We start from the raw sequence: 24683 nt of genomic DNA on the forward strand, positions 1-24683 counted from the left end.
GCAGGCTTATTTTCATGGTAGAGTATGTGTATAGCGACCAGTATATCTAACAAAGACCTCAACATGTAAATCCTGTTTTATACAGAAGGTGTACTGTCAATTGGAGGCAGTTTTTCTGTGATAAAAGTCTAAATACCTGATAATAATAGAACTAACTGAACTAAAACTACTTGATAAAGTCTATCTGTCCTTGTAGCCACTGATTTATAGTTGCTGGGACTCTATTAAAGTCACTTTTGGCTGAACTACTATATTCTGGAAACTGTAAAAAAAGAACAAAACACATACAAAAAAAACTGACTCCAAAAATAAACTAAAGAACAGTAGAGTTTGACAGCTCATCTGAACAGAGCTCAGCTGTGAAACATTCAGAGGGTGAAATATGAAGCTTAAAATAAATAATACCAAAAACACTACATCTGTCTCAAGGGAGGCTTCAGTGCTATTGCTGGAGCCAAGATATGATCAGAGAAAAGCTATATACAGTTAGACTGTACCATCCCATAGCCTGCACATGGTCCACACTTTCCTCGTATCTCTTCAGTATATAGCACTGAATATATCAGGACCTGTATTAAAATAATAGTAAAGCCTTATTAGAACTTCCTACAGTCACAGTGTATCGCTGAAATAGAAGATGTGCCTGTTTAATAATCACAAACAGATTTCATTCTTGGACTCAACATCCGTGAGAACTTCTCAGTGTAACAACTCATGAAATAGTGATTTACGCTATTTTTCACAGACTGGCCCACATGCTGTAGACTCTCTCTCTCTCTCTCTCTCTCTCTCTCTCTCACTCTGGTGGGGGTTTTTTTTTTTTTTTTTTTTTTTTTTTTTTTTTTTCTCTCTCTCTCACACACACACACACACACACACACACACATATATATACACACTATGCAAACTGTATTTAAAGGAAGTAAGAAAAGCAGCAAGTGATGAACACTTGGCATGTGGCAACACTGTGTTAGGGTCACTACGTCATCAGATCACTAATCTTTTGGACTTATTTTTTGGTGTGCTGTATAATAAATCTAAGTGCCCAAACACTTCAATTTAAGTGTAAAAAACAGATACTCCAGTCACTGCATGTCATTTTTTGCTGACTGTGGCTTGAATGCACCATCAGTCGTCTACTGTCTACATTCCGAGTTTTTGATTTCCATGTTTACTCCAGAGTCACAGAGACAGAAAGGGTAGAATTAGAATATTTATATTTTTATAATAAAAAAAATAAGGCTTGTCATTATGCGTTATTTGCACCAGTGTTACAATGATAAGAAAGAGGATGAAAGCAGGATAACTTCTGCTTGTTATGGCAATTCTGGCATATTTACGCATTTCAGTATTTCACTTCAAATCAAGATGTAAAGCCATATTCCGTTCTGTTGTTTGACATTTAAGTATAAGAGCATTTCAAAAAACACACACAGTCAGGGTTTAGTCCCCACAGTGCTGCATGGTTATGAAACCAGTGCAGTCATGTGATGTCTTCTCTCATCATCATCACGACAAGTTGGAAGTCTGACCTTCCGCCAGTACACAGTTTGCCATGCAGGGATTGGAGATTGCAATACAGCAGCAGTGCACTGGAGGCCACACTAGGGGCGGAGTTTGACCTCTCAAGTCTCAAAACATCACTAATCCGCGTCGGACATTCTGGCACAGGCAATCACTGGCCCCGTTTGTACAGAAAAACAGGGACGATTTTTCACCGAAATAGCACTGTCCTGCCCGGGTTTGTGTGGCTCTGGATGCCGCCTGTGTGCGTGTGTGTCGGAGGGATTGGCAATGCTGCACTATGACAGATAGTGCGCTACATGCGTCTGGACATATCTGCAGTGTTTTCTAGCCGGTGTTGTTTGGAGGATTCGGGGAGAAGTGTTGGGATTTGCGCGTTGACAGCTGGACCGCCCTGCGCCTTCACTGGAGGCAATCAAGTATCCGCTTCCCTTTTAAGGTGAGTCGGCAGAGCACTTGTTTTGGCAATGCCTGAATGCAAGTTGCGGCATATTTGTGCTACTGTCGCTGACCGTTCTCATATACAGTTCACCGTAAAGGCTGGTGCAACGCTGGCAGCGTGTCCGCTGCTGTAAGAGCGCGCTCATCGAAGCTTTAGGGTTTGTTTTTGTTGTTATAAAAGGAAAGCTCAGGATGGTCATCGGAACCCGGTTAAGTAAAGGGTTTATGTCATCTTTATGAACCGTACTGCAAAGATGGGCGCGTATGTCAGACCGTACAGGCCTATACGGGCATCACATGTTGTCAGAGAGGCTGGTGCACAAACACGTGGGCACTGGCCCCAAATGTCGGCTTTAAAGATTAATTTACGTGATGTAAAAATAATTATAATTATGAGGTCATTTTATGACCCCAAAATGACTTAAATGCATGTACTGTAATCAGTCTTTTTTTTTTTTTTTTTTTTTTAAATATACTTTATAGGTTACAAATGAGCCTATAACAAAATAAAACATAAGATACGCCTGTAAAAGTTTGACATCCGGTTGAAAAATCACAGTGTGTCTTACTCGTCTAATCGTCATTGGAAATACAGATTTACTCCCCCGTAAACATTACAAATGTAAACAAACCAGAGGTGTGGGACCTTGGTGCTCACAGTTCTAACAGGTTTCACAATATTTTAGCTTAAAGTTTCATGTAATCAAATTTCAAGTAAGACAATGTGTTGTTTATGTTGAATATTAGCTCCCTAATGCAGCTATTTATTGTGATGGCACATTATCATATCCATAAGTGTTACAGAGCAAAGCCAAACTGTTCACTATCCTAGGAAATTAGAATTTAAGCAATACAGCACCATTTTAGATTATATTTGAATATTAAGGCTATATGATATAATTGTATAAGATAAAATGCATGATTGCATAAAATAAAGTAATTTTGTCCCTTGCATTATTATTCTACTTCTCTATTTTTAAATGCTGTGTATCAATGATGAAGCAATGGGACGGTCAAGTACAAATACTGTATAGTAAAAACAGACCTAAATGCATCTGAACATCTGTAAGTCTTATTAGTTTAATTAGAATGCAGTCATGGACCAAAGGTTAATCGGGTTGTCTTATAAGCACGTGTAAAAGTATGAATAATAGTTAAAATGTTGCCATGTTGTTGCATCAGCCGGTGTGGTGGTCACAAGGCAGATTGTGAAGGCTGCCTGTCATAGAGGTGGTACACAACTCAAAGTTCAGTTCTTAATATATTTTTAAATAAGTAAAGAGATACAATAGTATTTACATTCCACGGTTTTGTTGGAATAAACTTAATGTTTATTTGCTATATTCAGCAGGCCTTCCACTGGACTTGCCTGTTTATGTTAGGCTGCAGGAAACAATTACTGCACTACTTTCAACAGTGGCAATTCTGCTCTTCTGCCTCGCTTGCTGCACTGTGGACTCAACCGTGTAAGCATGTTTCTGGTTTACCTCTTCCTTCCCACCTGTTCTCAGATATTGCCCAATTGCTGTTCAATGTCCAGTATGAGGCTGCCCTGTGGCTGATCCTGACGATGCTTTCAACTAACCGCTCCGGAGGTGCGTGGGGATGAAATGGATGGAGCCCGTGGCCAGACCAGCGCACCAGCTCCCACCTCCCAGCATGTCCAGCAAGTCTCCCCCCAACTCTGGAGAAGGTAGATGACATGATTCATCTGGCAACCGACCAAATCAGTCATTTGGATTAGTGATGTAATGAAAACTGTGTCAAAGATAAACCAAATTTGTATCCAGGGTTGCTTATTATGCCTCCATAGTGCCATCCAATGATAATCACATTTTAAATCATTACTATTGTAGACATTAATGGGGAAATGCACTGAAGGATTTAACATGTTTAGACAGCAGGGCCAGTATTGGATACATGGGACATGGGACATGGCTCCAGTCCAGAATGTTTTGAGTGGGTAACATCCACAACCAATAACATATTGTGATATATGATATGAGTTTGCAAAGACACAGACAAGCACCCTCTTAGTGAAACACCACACATAAGATACAGTACATGTTAGATTTTTTTTTTAATGAGTTGCAGGCTCTAACTCCATGGCATGGGTGAAGATGTTTAAAAAACCTGGAGGAGGCCTGAAGAAATCCTACCAGCCTGGGAGCATGATGTCTCTCGCGCTCACCAAAGGCCTGCTGAATGAGCCCGGGCAAAATAGCTGCTTCCTAAACAGTGCTGTTCAGGTGACGAGCCATTTTCTACCAGCTCCAAATTGCTGAAAAAAATACTTCAATTAAATTACTTTGTTCCACTGAAATAATGACAAAACGGTCGCAGTGCTCAAAGAAAACAACAAATTCAAACATTTCTGCACTCTCTTCTTGCAAACTAAGTTTTAAAACACTACAATGTATAGCCGAATAAAGCGATGTGTGACCACTAGAGAGCAGAATTAGACCCTAAAACAAACTCTGCAAGCTTCTGCAATCTCATTCTTTTGGCAAACATTTTAGGAAACATTATCCTCACTTTACTTAGTCAGAACAAACAGCAATATGGGTAGAATCCTTTTTTGCCACCGGCCAACATTCACTTGTGTTTTTTTTTTTTTAATAGTTTGGTCTGTCAACTAATGAATAAAATATCTGCCTCTAGCTTCTTTAGCTGGATTTCCTTTTTTCGCTATTTTACTGGCACTGTCTCAATGACGTGTGTGAAGGACCACCAACCAAAATAATGTGCTGAAAATGACTAAAAGCTGAGAAAAGCTGATGAGTTGAGTGTAAACTTTCAGTGGGTTTGGCAGTACGAGCAACTCTTTTATATTACACCAAGGCATTTAATTCAATGGTAACATCAAAAATTCTCTTTTTCTTCAATTTGAGCTTCTGAAATCTTTGAAATTGGTTTCTGTGCATGTCAGTATTTTGATGTTTTTTGCTGTTAAACTTTACAGGTGCTTTGGCAGCTGGACATCTTCAGGAGAAGTTTGAGACAGCTCTCAGGTCACTTCTGTCTCGGCGATGCCTGCATCTTCTGTGCTTTAAAGGTTTCTATGTTTCTGCACTTTGAGCTAAACCTGGCATTTTTTGTAGTATTGTTAAATATTTCTATTTCATTAGTCATCATTTCTATGACGCAGGTCATGTAGGTTTAGAATTATTTTGTTTAAATGAATGCGCCGGAGGAGGGGGGTAATATTCCGTGAAAAAAGTTGTAAATTTACAAGAAAAAAAAACTTGTAGTAAAATGTAGTTCTCCAAATGCTGTTCATTTTCAGGAAAGTAACTAATCATTGTTTTTCTTTTTCAGAGCATCTTCAGCCAGTTTCAGCAGAGCAGAGAGCGTGTGCTCCCCTCCGACAGCCTGCGTAACGCCCTCGCTGAAACTTTTAAGGATGAGCAACGCTTCCAACTTGGCTTGATGGATGATGCTGCTGAGTGCTTTGTACGTTGACACTGTGCCTTTTGGCTTTTAATCAAAGTAACATCCAGTGGAAGACATTTCCAGTAACTGCATACTAAATAATGTTATGGTACTTCCTTCTCTGTGACACTGAAGGTAAAAAGAAGCAGAGGCCACTGACAAAATGCCTTGGCCCTGTGTAATCACCGGTTATATCTACCGTATGTAAATGATGCATTTTGGCCTCTTACTTTTTAGCATATTTTCAATTCAATATTATTTATAGTATCAAATCATAACAAGAGTTATCTCAAGAAACTTTACAGATAGAGTAGCTCTAGACCACACTCTATAATTTACAAAGACCCAACAATTCCAGTAATTCCCCCAAGAGCAAGCATTTAGTGCGACAGTGGCGAGGAAAAACTCCCTTTTAGTGAGAAACCTTAGGTGGTGAGGAAAACTTCCTTTTAGGGAGAAACCTCGGACAGACCCCGGCATATTTAATTTTACCCCGTTAGGATTGTATATTAGATTTAGTTGATTACATCCGCCCTTTGACTGAGTTTTGTTTGTTTGATCTTTGTGTAGTGCCTAGATCTGAAATCCACTTATTCGTATAGTTGTTCATGTTGTGTATATTCAACTCATGGGTAAAAAAAATAGTTCAGTCTGACTTCACTGACACTGTGAAATAGTACTGCTGTGTAGCATGTGTGTTTGCATGGATTCAATATTTGGACTGTGTCTGCTCTTATTTCTTATATATTAGGAGAACATCCTGGAGCGAATTCATTTACACATAGTTTCAGACACTGCGACTGATGCATGTTCATCCAAATCCTGCATCACCCATCAGAAGTTTGCAATGATGCTTTATGAGCAGGTAACTAACTTTGTATAGTGTTTGTCATTTTATCTGCTAAAAAAAAAAATAATAATATGTTGATTGATTTGAAGTACATGTGGACAATCACTGTAAGTAGAATATTAATAATAAAAATATGAAATAAATAAAGACTTCCACAGCTGTTCTAATTGTGAACTGTAAACATAAAATGTAATCTGTAAAATAACGTACAGTTTTTCTTTTGCAGTTTGTGTGTCGCTGCTGTGGTGCATCTTCAGACCCACACCCATTCACAGAATTTGTACATTATGTCTCAACAACTAATTTATGGTGAGTGCTTGATTTACTGCCATGACTTAAAAAATGGGATACAAAAATCAGGCCAGAGTGCTAATCCCGTTTTAAGTGTCAAAGTATTAAATAATGTTACTAGAAAATTATTTGATTGCAATTTTAAGCATCTTAAATCAATTTTCTTCCTGTCCTTGAGCAGTCACACCTAAACACCCAGTGTTGATTAATATCACCGGATCTACCCTTTAATTTCCCCAAGGGCTGACCTTGCCAAATTATTGTTTTTTTCCCCTCATAATTTTAAGTTTAAATACGAAGCTTCTTTTCTCTTTTCTGCAACAAGTGCACAATTCTTCTTCAAACTACTTTCTGCAAGCAAAGAGTATAGTATATACATGTATGTTATTATTAAGATTATAGTTTGCAGTGGTGTCTAATTGACTGCATTATATTGGGGTTAGGTTTTCTAATGTTTTGCCTCGTTTACAAAAAAGGGGGAGGAATACTAGAAACACATTTCAATATAATGCTGTCCAGTTCAACAGTGCCACTAACTATGACATCGGTAATTTACACCTCTGTGACAGCATCAACAAAAACTGAACATTATAATCTTCCTAGAGGTAGAATTTGTGGCAGATATGTTGTATTGGATTGCATTTGATTGTATAGGTGTCCATAATAAAGTGGTCAGGGAGTGCACAGTATGTCCCAATTTAAAACATTTCTTATTGATTACTAAACAGTTTCAGTCTGTAACTGCATGTCGTAAACCCAATTAGGCATGGGCCGTTTACTGTTTTCAAGGTATACCGCGGTTTGAAAAAGTCAAAGTCAAACATTTTCCGTCATGGCGTTCCTAAGGTATGAGCTGTTTTCTTATGAGTGGTCAGGGAGAGAAACTGCAGTTTAGTAATCCCTCTCCCTGCCAGTGTACAGTGTGTTTAAAAATAAAATACATTGTGTTCAATGAAATTTTTTTTTTTTTTAACTCAGACATTTAAAAAGAATATTACATTTTAAAGCTAGAATTGCAATACCACAATACCGTGAAACCGTGATATTTTTGCTGAAGGTTATCATACCGTCAGAATCGTATACCGGCCCATGCCTACACCCAATACAGAAAGGTTGTGATGATAAAGTATAACATTTGGGACCAACTATATCGATACCGTCTCTGTTTTTATGCACAGCCAACAGGTTGATCGCATGTTGGGGAAGAATGAACGACTCAGGTCAGACATGTTTGGAGAACTGCTGCAGGCAGCAAACAACACAGGTGACCTCCGAAGCTGCCCGGTATGTGACTTACCATCATTGTTCATTTTAATGTGATGTTTTTCTTAACAAATCAGACATCTTGAACTAGTGGCTCAATATCTTTCCCTGTTCTGCTGTTTTGTCAAAACATCCGTCTGAATTCAACCATAATTAAAGTAAATGCTAATTTGTTACAGGCAGCTATTAATGAACAATTTAGCCGTTCAGCTGAACAGTTAGCATGCTACTGTAACATTGACAAAAATATGGTTATTGCAGCCCGGCAGAGTACACTCTGTGCTTTATGCTGTGACTCTGCACTTGAAGCGGCCTGAAGGAGACAGTGCCAGACTAGTGTTAGGATATAAATAGCAGTAAGGGGGTATAACCACTGTTTTTCTCCCATCTGTATTTGCTACCACTGTCTTCCTCTTCAGTGGGCATCAGAGAGAAAGAGAGAGGCAGAGACAAATCTACAACCTACTACTTTGACATTTGGGGAAATTTGCTCATTTATTTAGTGCTGACATTTAAAACAAAGATCAATTTCACTTTTACTCGCTGCACATTTTAGATTTTTGTCTTGTCTCCGGTTGACTGGTTTCTGTCTTGTTCATTTTATTCCTGTATCTTTTGATTTATTATTCATTTTGTGTAGCACCTTGTAACTTTGGTTCTTACTGGTTTCTGCCTTTTTGATTTTATTCCTGTATCTTTGTTTTTGTGTGTGTAAACTTTATTAATATTACTGTATCTTATAGTTAGCTATCAAACCTATCCCCAAAACATCCAACAATATGCAGGGTTTTGTTCAGAGTTATAAAAGCTGCCAATTTAGACTTAACTGGGCCAAGCTGTTGTTTGTAATGAAACAGAAATAGAAATGCTTGAACTAACTGCTCCTTGAGATGTCTCACTTTGTATTACTACACATCTTAAATTCAGACTTACAGTTTGTCAAAAAAACAGATATTGAATTGTTGTAACATTGGCTAGCTGTTTCCCCCTGCTTCCAGTCTTTTTGCTAAGCTTCACGTAGGCTAAAAACAGCAACCTACCTCTGTCTCAAAAACACACATTGAAATGCTCATTTTGTTTCCCAAAATGTATATACAGACCCTTTAGAGAAACTGCTCGGAGAAAGTTCTTGTATACTATTACATTTCAAAGTATAATTAGTACTTAATGTTTTGCTTGCATGTATGCTGATATTACTATTATTTTGCAGAGCAACTGTGGTCAAAGTATCAAGATCCGCCGTGTGCTCATGAACTGTCCAGAGATTGTCACTATTGGATTTGTATGGGATGCTGAGCAGTCTGATCTCACGGACGATGTCATTCGCTCACTTGGCCCAAGTTTGAACCTGTGTGGGGTAAGAGCTGGAGCAAACTTTACCAGATGACAAATAGAAATGTTTTTATCTGCGTCACTATTCTATAGACATTTAAATATATTATAGAGACATTTTTGTCAGTTTTGTGCTAAAAATGACATTTACTCATGTACAAAATTACAATGATCACAGCTGTCAGCTATTGTATGATTTGTGTTCATAAACTAGTAATGATGAAGGTCAGTGTGCTGCAATCTGCTGCAAAAACAATATGTGGAGATCAAACTTTGATCTCAATTTGCTCTATTTTAGCTTTTCAACCGTGTCACGGATGAAAATGCCAAACGGAGTGAGCTTCATCTGGTGGGGATGATCTGTTTTTCAAGTAAACATTACTCAGCCTTTGCCTATCACACCAAATCTTCAAAATGGATGTTTTTCGATGATGCTACTGTAAAGGAGGTTAGCAACTCTATGCTATCAATCTGCTTTATCCCTGTTCAAAAGTGTTACAGTGTGTTACATGCTCTTTTATATAACACTTTGCTTTTTCCCCAGATTGGATCAAAATGGAAAGATGTTGCATCTAAATGTATCAGGGGACATTTCCAGCCACTTCTTTTATTTTACACCAATCCTGAGGGATCTCCAGTGTCTAATGAGGATGCACCGAGACAAACCACTATGTGTCCGCGGTACAAAGCTCAAATAAATGGTGACGCGGCAGGTAGGATAATCCTCCAGTTATTAGCACATCTAATCCTTGCACTTCTGACAGACTATACAAAATGTGTGTATATAGACATTTTTGAAAAATAAGTACAGTATTACCGGTGTATCATTATTCAGATATAGAGGCTTCACAACCCTTCAAACCCCATCAAGCAATGTGACAGATAAACGCAGCTGTTTTCTTTTAGTTTATTTTCTTATATCAGGACAACTTGTCATGCATTACTGCTTACTAAACAAACCTTGTCATGGATTATCCTACTTAGGCCAAAGTCAGTTGCCAAAAAAAGTTAATTAATCTCTCACTACTGTTTGTTGAACGCTTTGGACTACACGTTAATCTCTGTAAAGTGTGTTTGTTTGTTTTGGAGGTAATGCCCTTGTTAATTTAAACTTTGTGTCAGGTGAGAAGTCTTTTTAACATCCTTGGTATAAATATTACTTCACTACTTCAACAAGTAGTAAACCTGTAGTTTAGAAACAATTAAAAGCAGTAGCTATTCAGCTGTGCATATTCAATTAGAGCTGTTAGGCCTTTACTATATATATATATATATATATATATATATATATATATACATACACACACACAGAGAGTACAGGCCAAAAGTTTGGACACACCTTCTCATTCAATGCGTTCTTTATTTTCATGACTATTTACATTGTAGATTCTCACTGAAGGCATCAAAACTATGAATGAACACATATGGAATTATGTACTTAACAAAAAAGTGTGAAACAACTGAAAACATGTCTTATATTTTAGATTCCTCAAAGTAGCCACCCTTTGCTTTTTTGATAGCGCTGCAAACCCTTGGTGTTCTCTCAATGAGCTTCATGAGGTAGTCACCTGAAATGGTTTTCACCTCACAGGTGTGCCTTGTCAGGGTTAATTAGTGGAATTGTTTCCCTTATTAATGGGGTTGGGACCATCAGTTGTGTTGTGCAGAATAAGGCATGGATACCCGACCCGAGGCCGACGGATCCCGACGGTACCCGACGGGCTGGGCCGGGTTCGGACAGATATTTAGAAATGATGGTCGGGGTCGGGTCAGGCTCGGTCGGGTCAGGCTCGGTCACATCAGCGCGATAAGGCAACAGCTTATTAACGTGCGCTTGTTGCCCCGTGTGCGCTGATGCGCTCATCTGTTGACATTTCCGAATGCCTTCCTACAGTTGCTTAACAAAAGCGGGCTTTCCACACAAACAAACGTAGCCTACATGTGTCATTAGTATGAGGAAAAAAATGAGATTTTCACTGTGTCGGGCTCGGGTCGGGCTCAGACACAAATTTCTTAATACCTGTCGGGCTTGGGCCGGGTTCGGTCACGGCTCTGTCGGACGCGGGCCGGCCTCGGACAGAAAAATTCGGCCCGATCCGGACTCTAGTGCAGAAGACAGGTTGATACACAGCCGACAGCCCTATTGGACAACTGTTAGAATTCATATTATGGCAACCAATCCGCTAGTAAAGAGAAACGAGTGGCCATCATTACTTTAACAAATGAAGGTCAGTCAGTCCGGAAAATTGCGAAAACTTTGAATGTGTCCCCAAGTGCAGTCGCAAAAACCATCAAGCGCTACAACGAAACTGGCTCACATGATGACCGCCCCAGGAAAGGAAGACCAAGGGTCACCTGTGCTGCTGAGGATAAGTTCATCTGAGTCACCAGCCTCAGAAATCGCAAGTTAACAGCAGCTCAGATTAGAGACCAGATGAATGCCACACAGAGTTCTAGCAGCAGACACATCTCTACAACAACTGTTAAGAGGAGACTGCGTGAATCAGGCCTTCATGGTCAAATAGCTGCTAGGAAACCACTGCTAAGGAGAGGCAACAAGCAGAAGAGATTTGTTTGGGCCAAGAAACACAAGAAATGGACATTAGACCAGTGGAAATCTGTGCTTTGGTCTGATGAGTCCAAATTTGAGATCTTTGGTTCCAACCGCCATGTCTTTATGCAACGTAGAAAAGGTGAACGGATGGATTCTACATGCCTGGTTCCCACCATGAAGCATGGGGGAGGAGGTGTGATGGTGTGGGGGTGCTTTGCTGGTGACACTGTTGGGGATTTATTCAAAATTGAAGGCTTATACTGAACCAGCATGGGTACAACCGCATCCTGCAGCGACATGCCATCCCATCCGGTTTGCGTTTAGTTGGACCATCATTTATTTTTCAACAGGACAATTACCCCAAACACACCTCCAGGCTGTGTAAGGGCTATTTGACCAAGAAGGAGAGTGATGGAGTGCTGCGCCAGATGACCTGGTCTCCACAGTCACCAGACCTGAACCCAATCGAGATGGTTTGGGGGTGAGCTGGACCGCAGAGTGAAGGCAAAAGGGCCAACAAGTGCTAAGCATCTCTGGGAACTCTTTCAAGACTGTTGGAAAACCATTTCAGGTGACTACCTTTTTGAAGCTCATCAATAGAATGCCAAGAGTGTGTAAAGCAGTAATCAGAGCAAAGGGTGGCTACTTTGAAGAAACTAGAATATAAAACATGTTTTCAGTTATTTCACACTTTTTTTTTTAAGTACATAATTCCACATGTGTTCATTCATAGTTTTGATGCCTTCAGTGAGAATCTATTTTGTGTATGTATGTATGTATGTATGTATGTATGTATGTATGTATGTATATAATGTGTATATATATATGTGTGTGTGTGTGTGTGTGTGTGTGTGTGTGTGTATATATATATGTATATGTATATATATATATATATGTATATGTATATATATATATATATATATATATAGTATATATATACACATATATATATATATATATATATATATACATAATATACACATATATATATATATATATATATATATATATATACACACACATATGTGTGTATATGTATGTATATGTATATGTTGTATATATATGTGTATGTATATATATGTATATATATATATGTATGTGTGTATATATATATATATATATATGTATGTGTGTATATATGTGTGTATGTATGTGTATATATATATATATATATATATATATTATGTATAGTATGTATGTGTATGTATATATATATGTATGTATATGTGTATATATATGTGTGTATATATATGTATGTGTATATGTATGTATGTGTGTATGTATGTGTGTATATATATGTATGTATGTATGTTGTATGTATGTATGTATGTATGTGTATGTATGTATGATATATATATATATATATATATATATATATATATATATATATATATATATATATATATATATATATATATATATATATGATTAATTACAATTTCTCTAATACTTTCATTTCCATAAATCCCAATTTATTAGAGCATCTGAACAATTTGTATGAAGGTATCACTAAGTAAAATTAAACATCAAATGTCAGCACCTATGAGAATATTAATATCCCTCCGCAAATTACAGTTATGGTTTGCATTGGGGTTGAGAGAGTGCTGTTAAACCGCAGGCAGAAAGATTGTCCTGCCCTGTGTGCTGGCTTGAACTTGACATGAGGATGATGCCTCTGTTGCACGCAGATTACCACCCACGCCTCCCTCCCTAATCCCTGCTTTTGTTGCCAAGCACACTCCTACTCTACGGTCCTCACTCCTCCCCTAGACATTTCCGAGGTTTGCCTCCATTAATTTATCTGCTTGTTTTTTTGGCAATGGCGCCTTGCCCATTTAGATGGATTGTTGTTCTTTAGTGTGGTGCCCAGACACTTTCACACTGGCATGGGACCTGATTATTGTTTTTATGAAAATAAGAGTAAGTGATTGATTTTTTTGTTTTTGTTTGTTAGAGTGAGATATGGCTCAGTGTTTTATTATTATACGTATTGTATGCGTTATTTACTGTTATCTCTTTTATTAAATTAGTTTATATTGAGGTTATTGAAGTATTGTGTTTTGCCCTGCAGTACAATATGGTGGTAGTTTGTCTTATCCACTCTTACAACTTCAATTAACAAAGACAACTGCCCTGCAGTGTGTACTTGCATTACTAAGCCTGAGAGTCTCTTTATAACTTCATGTATAACTTCAATCTACACGATGAAGTGTGTACTGGTAAATTACTTGGCAGTTGTGGAAGGTGTAGTGCATTTAAATCTAGTATCCATTTTCAGAGGAACTACTTAAATGTCAGCATTAGGCTACATTAACAAATCTGGACGTCCATAATACTACAGCAGCTTACTCACTGCTGCAACTCACTGCTATTGTAATATCCATGTTTCAGAGAGGCTATTTATTAGACTGTTACTGTATGTTATATTGTGTTTTACTCTAGGTCTTCACAAAAATATGAAGCATCTTCTTCAAGTGCAGGATTGATTAAATAGAAACCCAAAGATAAAGGAGGAAACAGTTGCTATCATGCAGAAAGGAGGGGTTTAGAGATAAATGTGAAACAGTGCAGCTGTTGGGTGAATGTGCTGATTTGAAGGCAGATGTTCGCAATTCACATCTTGTTTCTCACAGTGACCTGCATGCTACAGAGGCAAAGAAAGAACACCACATGTTGGCAAATGTGGCAGCAGTTGTGTATTTTAACATTGTTAATTATGCACTAGCATCTGTTCTTTGGTAAGATATTTTTTTGTTTTGGCTCTTGCCCTGTTTGCAGCAAATGTACAAGGTGAAAAAGCCACATTGCAAAAGCATTCAAATTTGTAATGAATGATCAAAACATGATCAAAAATGACCTGGCTGGGTAGCCCACCCTGTTAGCTTAAGCTAATACCTTCAGGGCACAACACAGTGTGATTGTGTCTGATATTAGATATGCTCTAACACCTCTGGTAAATGTGTGAAAGTATAGCAAGCTGTCATGTCATACCCTAATTGGTCGTTCATACCCCATGATGATTTATGAAGGCAAAAGGAATTCAGGGCCAAATAACAGTTGTTTACTATTTGCTTCATTGACATCAACATTCAGAAATGGTTACTTACAGTAAGAGCCAAAAAAAATAAATCACAAGTTAAAAAACATCCAGCAGCCACTCATCTGTCATTTCAATATTCTTTTCTTTTTTTTTTTTTTTTTAGTGAAACATCACCTTGGCAGTCCTAAAAAAATCCAGGAACCTGTCATGGAGAATTTGCAGAGGCCAAGTGAAACCTCAAAAAAGGATCGAGGTCATCGGAAAACGGACCCATCACAACACAAAGGTAGAGCGTTGTGTCTGCATTATAGGATACACTAATAATAGAGAGGCAAAGACAAAGACACACACACACACATATATATATATATTCTGCTAATACACTGCATATATCTATATTATTCTTACTACTATTATTTTGTTGTTATATTGTTTATACATTGTTCATATTACATAGCCATATTTATTCTGCTCTTATAACATTGCAATATATTTCTTGTCCTGCCTATGCACCACCTGTCTATACTTTGTATATCACGTTGCACTTTTCTGCTTTTTTTTCCACTTCTGGTTAGACGCGAACTGCATTTTGTTGTCTTTGTACTTTAAAGTTGACAATAAAGTTGAATCTAATATAATACAGGGGCAAGCTAGTTTAAATAACTGCTGTACATCAGAGCATGTTGATCAATAATCCGTGTCCACTTTCTCTAGAGATGGCACATGCAAGATCGTCATCGCCTCCAAAGAATGCACCGAGGCCTCCTGTGGACCAAAAATTAAAAAGCTTTCCACGCACTGAGAAGTCATCAAACCATTCAAGCAGAGGATCTCAGGAGCCACGTGGACAATCCTTCGGTATGCAGGGTGGTGGGCACAGCCGGAGGAACAACACTTCCCCAAGTGGCTATGATCAGGATAGCTGCCAGGAGCAGTGGGAAAAAGGTGGAAGTGAAGGCAGCCGCAATAAATCTAAGTCCACTTGGAGACCCATTCGGGAGGTGTTAAATGTGGACACTGTGCTGAATGAACTGGAGCAGCGCCGTCAACAGCAACACGACAGCCCGCGGCACAGTAAGCCTTCATCCCAGGAAAGAGTGCACACTGAACAAAGCCGAGACCGGGAATACGTACGAACCAGAGAAGATCGGAAGCAGAAGTGTTTAATGACAATTTATGAGGATGAGCAGCGGCATGAGACTGAGAGCCACAGCTCTGTGGAGTCAGAGAGCAGGGCCAGCCAACAGAGGGGCAGCAGACTTAAGGGTGGTCCCAAGACACTGCTGCGTAGTGATACCTGGACCATCCAAAGGACAGAGTCTGGCTACGAGAGCAGCGATAGACTCAGCAGTGGCTCCACCAATCCCGACTCGCCTGGCGTTGATGGCTTTGTTGTTAAAGACCAGAGCTTAACACCGGAGGCACAGTTGCAAAGGTAAGAAACAACTGTGTGTTGTTCATTGTGTGAGCATTTTTTATTAAGGACAAATTGAGGTTTTAGATTCAAGAAGTGGGAACATTACACGTTAAATAAATCACCAAGTTAGTACGGCTGTAACTAAATGAGTACTGGAGGGCCTTAATGAACTACAAGTGTGGTAAGTATAATTGATTCACGATTTTTCAAGTTTGCCTTTTAAACAATAAACAACTAGAATGGCATTTGGAGAGCGCAGAACTCTGCAAAGGCGAATTCACGTGCTCCTCGGATGGTCCCATTTCCCAAGTTGGGAAGTCGTTCTTCCAACTTTGGTGTGTTCATGAGCTTTAAGTCATAATGTGGAAGCAACATGGATGCTACAAAGATGTGTTGTTTTTTATTGCTCCGAGTGTTTAAACAAGTTCAGTTTTGATAGCTGTTTCAACGAAAAGCAAATGAAAGAGATCAGGTGAGCCATGAAATATGATCGGTAATGGAGCTGCAACAAACGATTATTTTCATTATCTGTTTATCTACAGATTATTTTCTAGATTAATCAATCGTTCAGTCTATAAAATGTCAGGTGATGTCTTTAAATGTTGTGTTTTGTGAGTCCAAAACCCAGTTTCATATGATTTTAAACTGAGAAAAGCAAGAAATCTCCATATTTAAAAGGCTAAAAAAAAGCATTTTCTGCCATTTTTGCTTGAACAATTACTTTAACGATGAATCGATTATCCAAATGGTTGCAAACAAATAACATTAAACCTGGGTTTGCTTGCTGTAATTATTCAATCTGGCCATTCAAATATACATTTTTGATGCACTTTCAGTGGAAGTGATGAGAAACAAAATGTTTTGTGTTAGAATGCATTCTAATTCATCTGAAGATAAGGCTTCAGCAGGCTGAGCTGGACAAATCAACAGTTTTAATTATCAACTGTTAACAATCAAGTGTTTTAGTACAAAATTCCCTGTCGAATTTCAGTGGAGGCATAGTAACAAATAAAGGGAATTTTGTACTAAAAAAACTGTAACTTTTAAGGATAACAACTTGATTTGACTAATTTGGATGACTGAAGCCTCATATTAGCTTCAGATGAACTTCATTATCCATATGCAATACATTTTTGTACAGAACAAAGACTGTGGAATTTGTTCTCTTAGAAAGAACAATAGAAAGGGATCTTTTAATGGCTGGTGATTTAAGGAAGCTCAACCTGTTTCAGTGTACAAATGGGCACCTGACTATTGTTTTAAGAAAAACTAAACCTATCCTTTTAACACCCTATTTCCTTGAGAATTGAGAAAACACCCTTTAATTCATGGAAGAAAATCTTATTGGTTTGTAAGATGTATATTAGCAATAGTTTAGAGTTTAATTGTGTCCCACAAATTACCTCATTCTCTCGTTTGATTCTCATTAAGTAATTAGTTATTGGCTCAACCACGTGAAAATAATGAAACTGTTTTTATCTAATAAACAATGAACATAGACAGACCTCATGCTTCTCAACCATTTCTCTGTACACTTCCTTCACTACATTCCTCCACCAGTTTTTTTTTTTGTTTTTTTTATGGTTGATGACGCTACTGTGTACATGCATCATCACTCGGAAAATACTTTTGATTTCCTTGGAAACTAGGCTAAAACTGGAAGGAACACGCCAGTTGTTCCCAAGACATTACCTTTCAGATAACTTGTGCTATATATAATCCCAATGCATCAAGAAGAAAGCTAAAACTGCACTATTGAAGCAAACTTCAAGTTTATATGATCTACACAGATTGTTATTAAACATGGCATGTAAATTGCAATATCTTATTACAAATGTGTTCCGGAAATGAACTGAATGTCACTATATAGCCACAACTATTGATCGATTAGTTGTCAACTATGAAATTAATTGCCAACTATTTTAATAATCGATTAATATTGAGTACATTTTTTAAGAAAGAAAAGTAAAACATTATCTGATTCAAGCTTCTTTAATGTGAATGTGTTCTAGTTTCTTCACTCCTCTATGACTCTAAACCGAATATCTTTGAGTTGTGGACCAAACAAGACATTTGAGGACGTCATGTTGGGCTTTGGAAAACATTGATCGGCAGTTTTTACTTTTTTCTGACATTGTGTAAATCAAACAACTAATCGAATAATCGAAGAAAACAAATCGCCAGATTAATCGACAATGAAAATAATCGATAGTTGCAGCCCTAATGCAAGCTATAACGGTATCCATGGTATAATTTTCCTTTAAATGAAGGATGTAGTAATAATAAATTGATGCTAAATGTCAGAGGTTTCATCAAGTTTGGATTTATAAGTGATTACTTAGTTGCAACTGTTTATACTTGGTAATGTGTTTCCCTCATCTGCACTTATCTGGAGAAAATGCACTTAAGGTGACTGTAGGAGGAATTACATAATTACATATCTAAATTAAAGTTCAAATTTAATGGAAGTGTTTAAAGGCTTACTGTCACCAAATAAAAAACTGAATCAGTATCAACCAATACATAGGACTCTACACAAGGCATTTTTTTTAATCCATTTGGACCCCAGCAGACAGTGAATATATAGTTTCTGTCATTCTGCCAGTATTTCTTTTTTTACCAAAGTGCTTTGCTTTATTTGGTGCCTCAGAATACCATGAAAAATGGTTTGTTTGATTATTGCTCTACTGACTGTGTTTTTCTAAATACTATTTAACTATTCATAAAAACATGAATAATAATTTTAGTCTTTTATTTTCAGTCAGCTGCACCAACAAGGTGGCGATGCCAAATCAAGTAGAACATCCTCACCTTCTCACAACGGTAAGTTCCAAGATTGTAAGGGCTTCCTTTTTGAGTACTTTGTACTGTAATAAGTTTATTTATGGAAAAATGGGAAATGAATAATTAACCCTTGACAAAAAAAATATACAAAAGTATAGAATGAGACCACCAAACAAAATAGCATGATGTGAAAATTAAAACACGATTAAGGATAAAAGAAGATGTCAGGGTTGGTTATATCTCACATGTTATCTGCAATACTACCAGAAAAAGACTTACAAGGAAGAAGAATAATTTAGTCTTTTTAATCAGATCAGATTTGTAAATATAAGATATACCAGTTTTCTGTCTGTGCAAATGTGTTTTTTTTTCTTTCTTTTTTTGCCTTAATGCACACCCTGCATACATTAATTTCAAAGAGTAAGAAAGGTTATTACTTTCTTTTTTTTGCTCTGTATTTCTGTTAGTATAACAGATGAAGTGTGAGTTGATAATGTGAGAGTAATTGAAGATTGATTTCTGAGCTTGGACTGGCTTCTTAAACCTCTTCACCCAGTCAGCCCTGCACAGGCATTAATCTGATGATAATCCCACAAAGCTCATTCAGATAGCACAGCTGGACAGGGCTGCTGGCATTGTCATAACTATCTTTCTGTCTCATGCAGTACTTTGAGTGTGCTGCACTTGATACTTTATCGAGGCCGTGTGCATCTAGAGCCAGTGTTTCCAACAGACAGCTAAAGCTTTTATCCTTGCATGGGCCTCTCCAGGGCAACGGCAAAGAAAAAAAAAATGACACATCTATTTTTAAAGGGAAGGAATTCAGCACCACGCTGCCTCTCGCTGCTCGTGCTGGCTGGTTCATCCAGCTGTAAGAAAGTGTAGTGTGATACATACTGCCACCTTGTGTCCTGAGAGGACATCGGTTTCATAGGCAGATGTGTAGATGATTTTGTCTCTGCTTGGTCTCCACTTTTGATTCATTTTGCCTCATTGTAAGTGTGTGCATGTATGTCTGGTTCATAATTTGGAAAGAAGATTAGGAGTAAGTGAAAGAAATCTCGGAATACTTAGGAAAATAAATAAATTCTAAAATCTGTGATTTAGCATCATTCTGAATCAATTCACAGGATGCTGAAATCAATCTCTACATTCTGAGAAAACAAGTCATTAATCACACTCAAATCCTGTTTTTTTCCCCCCCAAAGGCTCTTATCGTCTGCCTATTTTGTTTTATGCCGAATGTCTTCTCATTTGTTATATCCTTGAGATTTTTATCTTCTGACATAGTTTTGAAGATTTCTATGTTCTAATTTTTGTCGTGGTAAATTTAACTCTAAAGAGTAGTGTCAGAAGATAAAAATACATTACCTTTTGAACTTTTGCAATTACAGCATGTAACTAGTTACTCTCCACAATAGATAAACCTTTCCAAAGGAGGATGGCAATACAGCTTTGTAGTTTCTTTTTTTTCTTTTTCTGTTACTATGTTTTGATCCCTTTTTGTTTTATATTTTATAGGTAAACATCAACCCAAACCTCAGGGAAAGAACCATGACCAAGTTTCACATTCACATCTAAAGTGCAGTCCAAGTTCGAGGTGCCCTTTATTATAAACTATATATAACTTGTTGTAGTATGTACATATATGGACTCATAAATTGGATTTCCAATAAATCAAATTTTAATTTCCGTCATTCTCTTTTGTAGACGGAAATCAAAGTACACCTCTAATTCCTCCAGAAAAGCAGTGTCCTCAGAGAGGGACTCCACCGGTTCAGATAACAGGCAGAGTGAGCAGCAGGAGCTGATAAACTGTAGGGTGCACACTGGAGAAAGTACAGCCCTGAGGCACATTTCAAAAACCAGCAGCTCAGAATGGAACAGCTCCGACGATCTCGCTCTCTCTGAGTCCGAGGACAGAGAAAACACATACCGCTCCAGCAACAGCGAGGCTGTCTCCTCAGAATCCCAGTGTTCACGCATGACCCTGCCATACCACCCTCCCAGCAATGTGACTGCGGAACCTCTCCAACTGAACAATCAGCATCAGCTCGGAACGACAGGGTCGCCTCACCTTCGACCGACCCAGCGGACCTCTCCTCACCAGGGTGAAACGAGCCACGCAGTGTTTCGTCCGAGGATGCTTCAAGACCCCTTGCCATCGAGTCCTCGTCTTTCCTCCACATCCTATGTTAGTCCTCACAGGAAGCCTGACATTTCAGGCCTCAGAACTTTCTCCGATGCAAGCTCCAAGTCGGGCTCTGACCCAGAGAGGAGTACCCCATCATCATGTGAAAGTGAGGAGAGACCGACTGGATGCAGAGTGGAACAGGCCGCGCCAGCTCAAGAGGTTTCTCTGACAACATACTTCACTGTGGATAACTGTATGACGGAAACATACCGTCTCAAGTACCACAACCAGAGGCCTCTTGTCCTCTCTGCCACGGTGCCGCGGACAGTGGTTGTGACTGAGCGCAGAGATACCAGCCACACACTCGTCACTGACACACCCTCACAAGATGTGCCAAAAGCCAGACCTGAAACAAGTAAGACTCTCTAATATCAATCAACAGGACTGTTGTATGGCAACATTAGATGATTGATGATTTATGCATCAATGTTATGAAGTACCTTGATTTGATTCCTGTCTGGTTATTTTGAATTCAACAGTTTCTCAATTCATCTTCAAGACAATTTACTGTTTTACCATATATATCAAAATCACAATATAATGATATATACCAATGCTAGAGTATACGCGTCATTTTGCTAACCGCTAGCTATTTGGGACCAGGCTATTTCCGTGAACAAAAGCGTCTATTACAAAAGTTACATCTGATGCTTGGAATGTTTGAGTTTGCTACAATGTAACATCTCCAAATTCTCTTTCTTCATCTGTTTTTGAATGTACTGTAGCGAGCGATGGAGAGCGAGCTGTACCCAGCATGCCGTTTGGCAGTGTAACAGTTAATAGGGGTCCCCTCTCAATACACTACACAGTGTGTACATAACGCACTACTAATAAATAGTCCCGTAGATCTCAAGAGCTTGCACTCAACACTGCCCTTCCTCGGGTCCTCAGCAATGCACCTGCCAAGTGTGAAGTAGAACGGTTGAGAAAAAAAAATCAAAGGACAGACAGACAAAAATGACAGTATTCAGTTGTTTTCTTTGTTTGGCAAAAAAAATAATTTAAACAAGATTATTCTTTTTTGTTTTCTTTACAGGCCATAATAGCAATAAACCCACTGCAAAATGGAACCCAGTGACAGCCAAAGGACTGGATGAACGTGGTTTTTTATGAGTGTTACTTGGTAAGGTTTGTTTACATGGATGGAGAGTGGTCAGTAGAGTACTAACTGGATGCCAAAGAGTTTACAGAATGGAAATATGTCCTGAAGCGCGACTACTCCAAATTAAGTGGAATTTATTTATGCAAGCTTGTCAGAAAAGTAAAACCTTTTTCTAAATGCTGTCGCATGTCGTTTGACGGATTATCAACTATCACGTATACTGTACCGTCTTCCATTGTCCCACTGTATTGCTGCAAGAAGATTTAGTTTTGACCAAAATCTGGACTGTTTTCAGTTTGCACAAATGGTTCTTGAGTCTTTATTGTTCTTTTTAATCACCTTGTTAAGTTGTTAAGTTTAAAATGTTTATTTTTTTATGTGTGCAGTAGTCCTGCAAAAGTGCTGCAGAATAAAAGATATACCATATATTTAAAGACATGAGAGATTATGGTGAGCCAGAATTAGAGAATTAGAATTATACTGTGGTCTGTACAGTAATCATATAGAGATGAAAGAAGGAAGTGTGATAACAGATCACACCATGTTGTCGTGAAAAGATATGTTAAAGATATTTTTATCAGAATACGATGTCATTTTACACAACAAAATAAAAACTACAGGTTGAAAGTTTGCGTCATCAGCCACAGGTTTAAGGTAGTTCACTAATTTACACCTGTCAGAGGATAATATCTGGGCAGCTTACCGACTTTATGCACATTGAGGGCTCTAGGTCACCAGGGAACAGACATTGAAACAGTTACTGATTTCTTTAAACTTATCATTTATCAGTTATTTTACAACATGTATGTGTTAATGAATGACTGAGGGCTGCCCCGTACCAGTCATGTTCTTTGACTGTAAAATATCTGTTGGCATAGATTCTTCTGTCATTATTTATTAATATGTAAAGATCTTTTTAAAATGTGTTTTTGCAAGACTGTGTTCAGTTTCTGGCAGTCTACAAATCCTACAATTTGTTGACTGACGTTTTATAGAGGGGGCAGCCCTCATGTTGATCAGTAGGTCACTGTACACTGTACGACCATATCACCTTGTGTATTCTGCCTTCGATTGTGCTGGTTCTTGTAATCCTTTTTTGTAATTCACAGTGATGTCAAATTGTATTTTTTCAGTCTTCCTTTTAAAGTAGACAAATTTAAACAGGTGTGTATTTGCAGGTATTTTCATAATGATGCCAATATAATTAATATGCATATCTGATATTGACCATAAACACAACAGTTATTCTTGTCCATAAGACTAATGTTCTGAAACCTGCATGTGGCCTTTACAAAGTCTTACTAGCTGTGTGTACAGCATAAGCATGAGCATGATAATAACAAACAAATTCTATTGGATCTTACTCAATTGTAATAAAATCAACTAATTAAATAGCAAATTGTAACTATTTGATGATTTGAAAACTTTTGAAACACTTGAATGTTGTTCCCTTCTCTTGCTCATGCAATGACATACTTTTGGTTAGGCATCCACTGTAAATATAAATCTATGATTCAAACAATACGCTGGAAAACAACTTCAAGACATGCTATGCATTCACTAAAACTGATGTTAACATGATTTTGGCATTTTTTAAAGCTTTGTATTCTGTATATCCGACATTCCCGAGAACACATAAAAATCTGAGTGTTGATCAATTTTAAAATGTAAATTTTCTTTTGTGCTCACTAGATTGCCAAGTCCTTTCCTAAACGTCCTGCCATTCATGCATATTTTTTGACTTTGCATTTTTGTCTATCCACGATAACCTTTGTTCAGGTATTTCTCAACTATTCTAACCGCACACATTTAGTCACTAAATTAGCTGTGTGTGTTTGTGTGTGTGTGTGTGTGTGTGTGTGTGTGTGTGTGTGTGTGTGTGTGTGTGTGTGTGTGTGTGTGTGTGTGTGTGTGTGTGTGTGTGTGTGTGTGTGTGTGTGTGTGTGTGTGTGTGTGTGTGTGTGTGTGTGTGTGTGTGTGTGTCTAAACATGTAATTTGAGCATGTCATGGTTTCTTTATTGAAACTGTTTTAAATTCAAGAAAAAGAAGGCATTCAGTGTAACTGAGCTATTAAGAATTTCTTTAATCGAGCAGTCTGATCGTTCAAATAACATAAGGATGCCTTCACACAAGATTGTGCTGTAGTAATTATAAATCCCTTATTTTACTGTTATTATAAGATATCTAATGTATTCACTGGATATAGAAATCACTAAACTATTTGATTAGATGAAGCTCATTTGGAGTATATTAACCAGATTATCTTAATGTTGTCTCACCTGCAAAGTGTTTTTGTGTGGTTTCTTATATGATTATTTATTAACAGTATTTTTCCTGTTTTTCCACACAGTTGTATTTTACATTCTGATTGTTGTGTCTTCAGTTATATCAAGAGTGCCTTGACATTTTTCAGTTGAACATGTTATTTGTGAGGGAAACCACAATTGGGAATGAAGGT

General features: G+C 37.9%; 1 protein-coding gene across 1 annotated transcript; it reads left to right on the forward strand.

Moving 5' to 3' along the window:
• The first annotated feature begins 1540 nt into the window (after nucleotides 1-1540).
• Nucleotides 1541-23890, forward strand: usp53b (ubiquitin specific peptidase 53b). The gene is made up of 17 exons (XM_039806474.1): nucleotides 1541-1963; nucleotides 3477-3658; nucleotides 4060-4214; nucleotides 4928-5020; nucleotides 5284-5418; nucleotides 6149-6262; nucleotides 6474-6556; nucleotides 7717-7822; nucleotides 9012-9158; nucleotides 9432-9581; nucleotides 9678-9846; nucleotides 14891-15013; nucleotides 15442-16162; nucleotides 18906-18967; nucleotides 20450-20528; nucleotides 20639-21477; nucleotides 22159-23890. Exons 2-17 carry the CDS (start codon nucleotides 3571-3573, stop codon nucleotides 22233-22235), a joined length of 3141 nt encoding a protein of 1046 aa, XP_039662408.1. The 5' UTR covers nucleotides 1541-1963; nucleotides 3477-3570; the 3' UTR covers nucleotides 22236-23890.
• The last annotated feature ends 793 nt before the right edge of the window (nucleotides 23891-24683 follow it).

Source organism: Perca fluviatilis, chromosome 1, assembly GCF_010015445.1.
Source record: "Perca fluviatilis chromosome 1, GENO_Pfluv_1.0, whole genome shotgun sequence".
NCBI lineage: Eukaryota > Metazoa > Chordata > Actinopteri > Perciformes > Percidae > Perca > Perca fluviatilis.

Excerpts from the sequence above, each read along its gene's own strand:
- usp53b (XM_039806474.1), top strand. The coding sequence starts at position 3,571 with ATGAAATGGATGGAGCCCGTGGCCAGACCAGCGCACCAGCTCCCACCT. Across the intron at positions 5,419-6,148 it reads ATGATGCTGCTGAGTGCTTT|GAGAACATCCTGGAGCGAAT; the intron begins GTACGTTGACAC and ends CTTATATATTAG. Across the intron at positions 6,557-7,716 it reads GTCTCAACAACTAATTTATG|CCAACAGGTTGATCGCATGT; the intron begins GTGAGTGCTTGA and ends TTTTATGCACAG.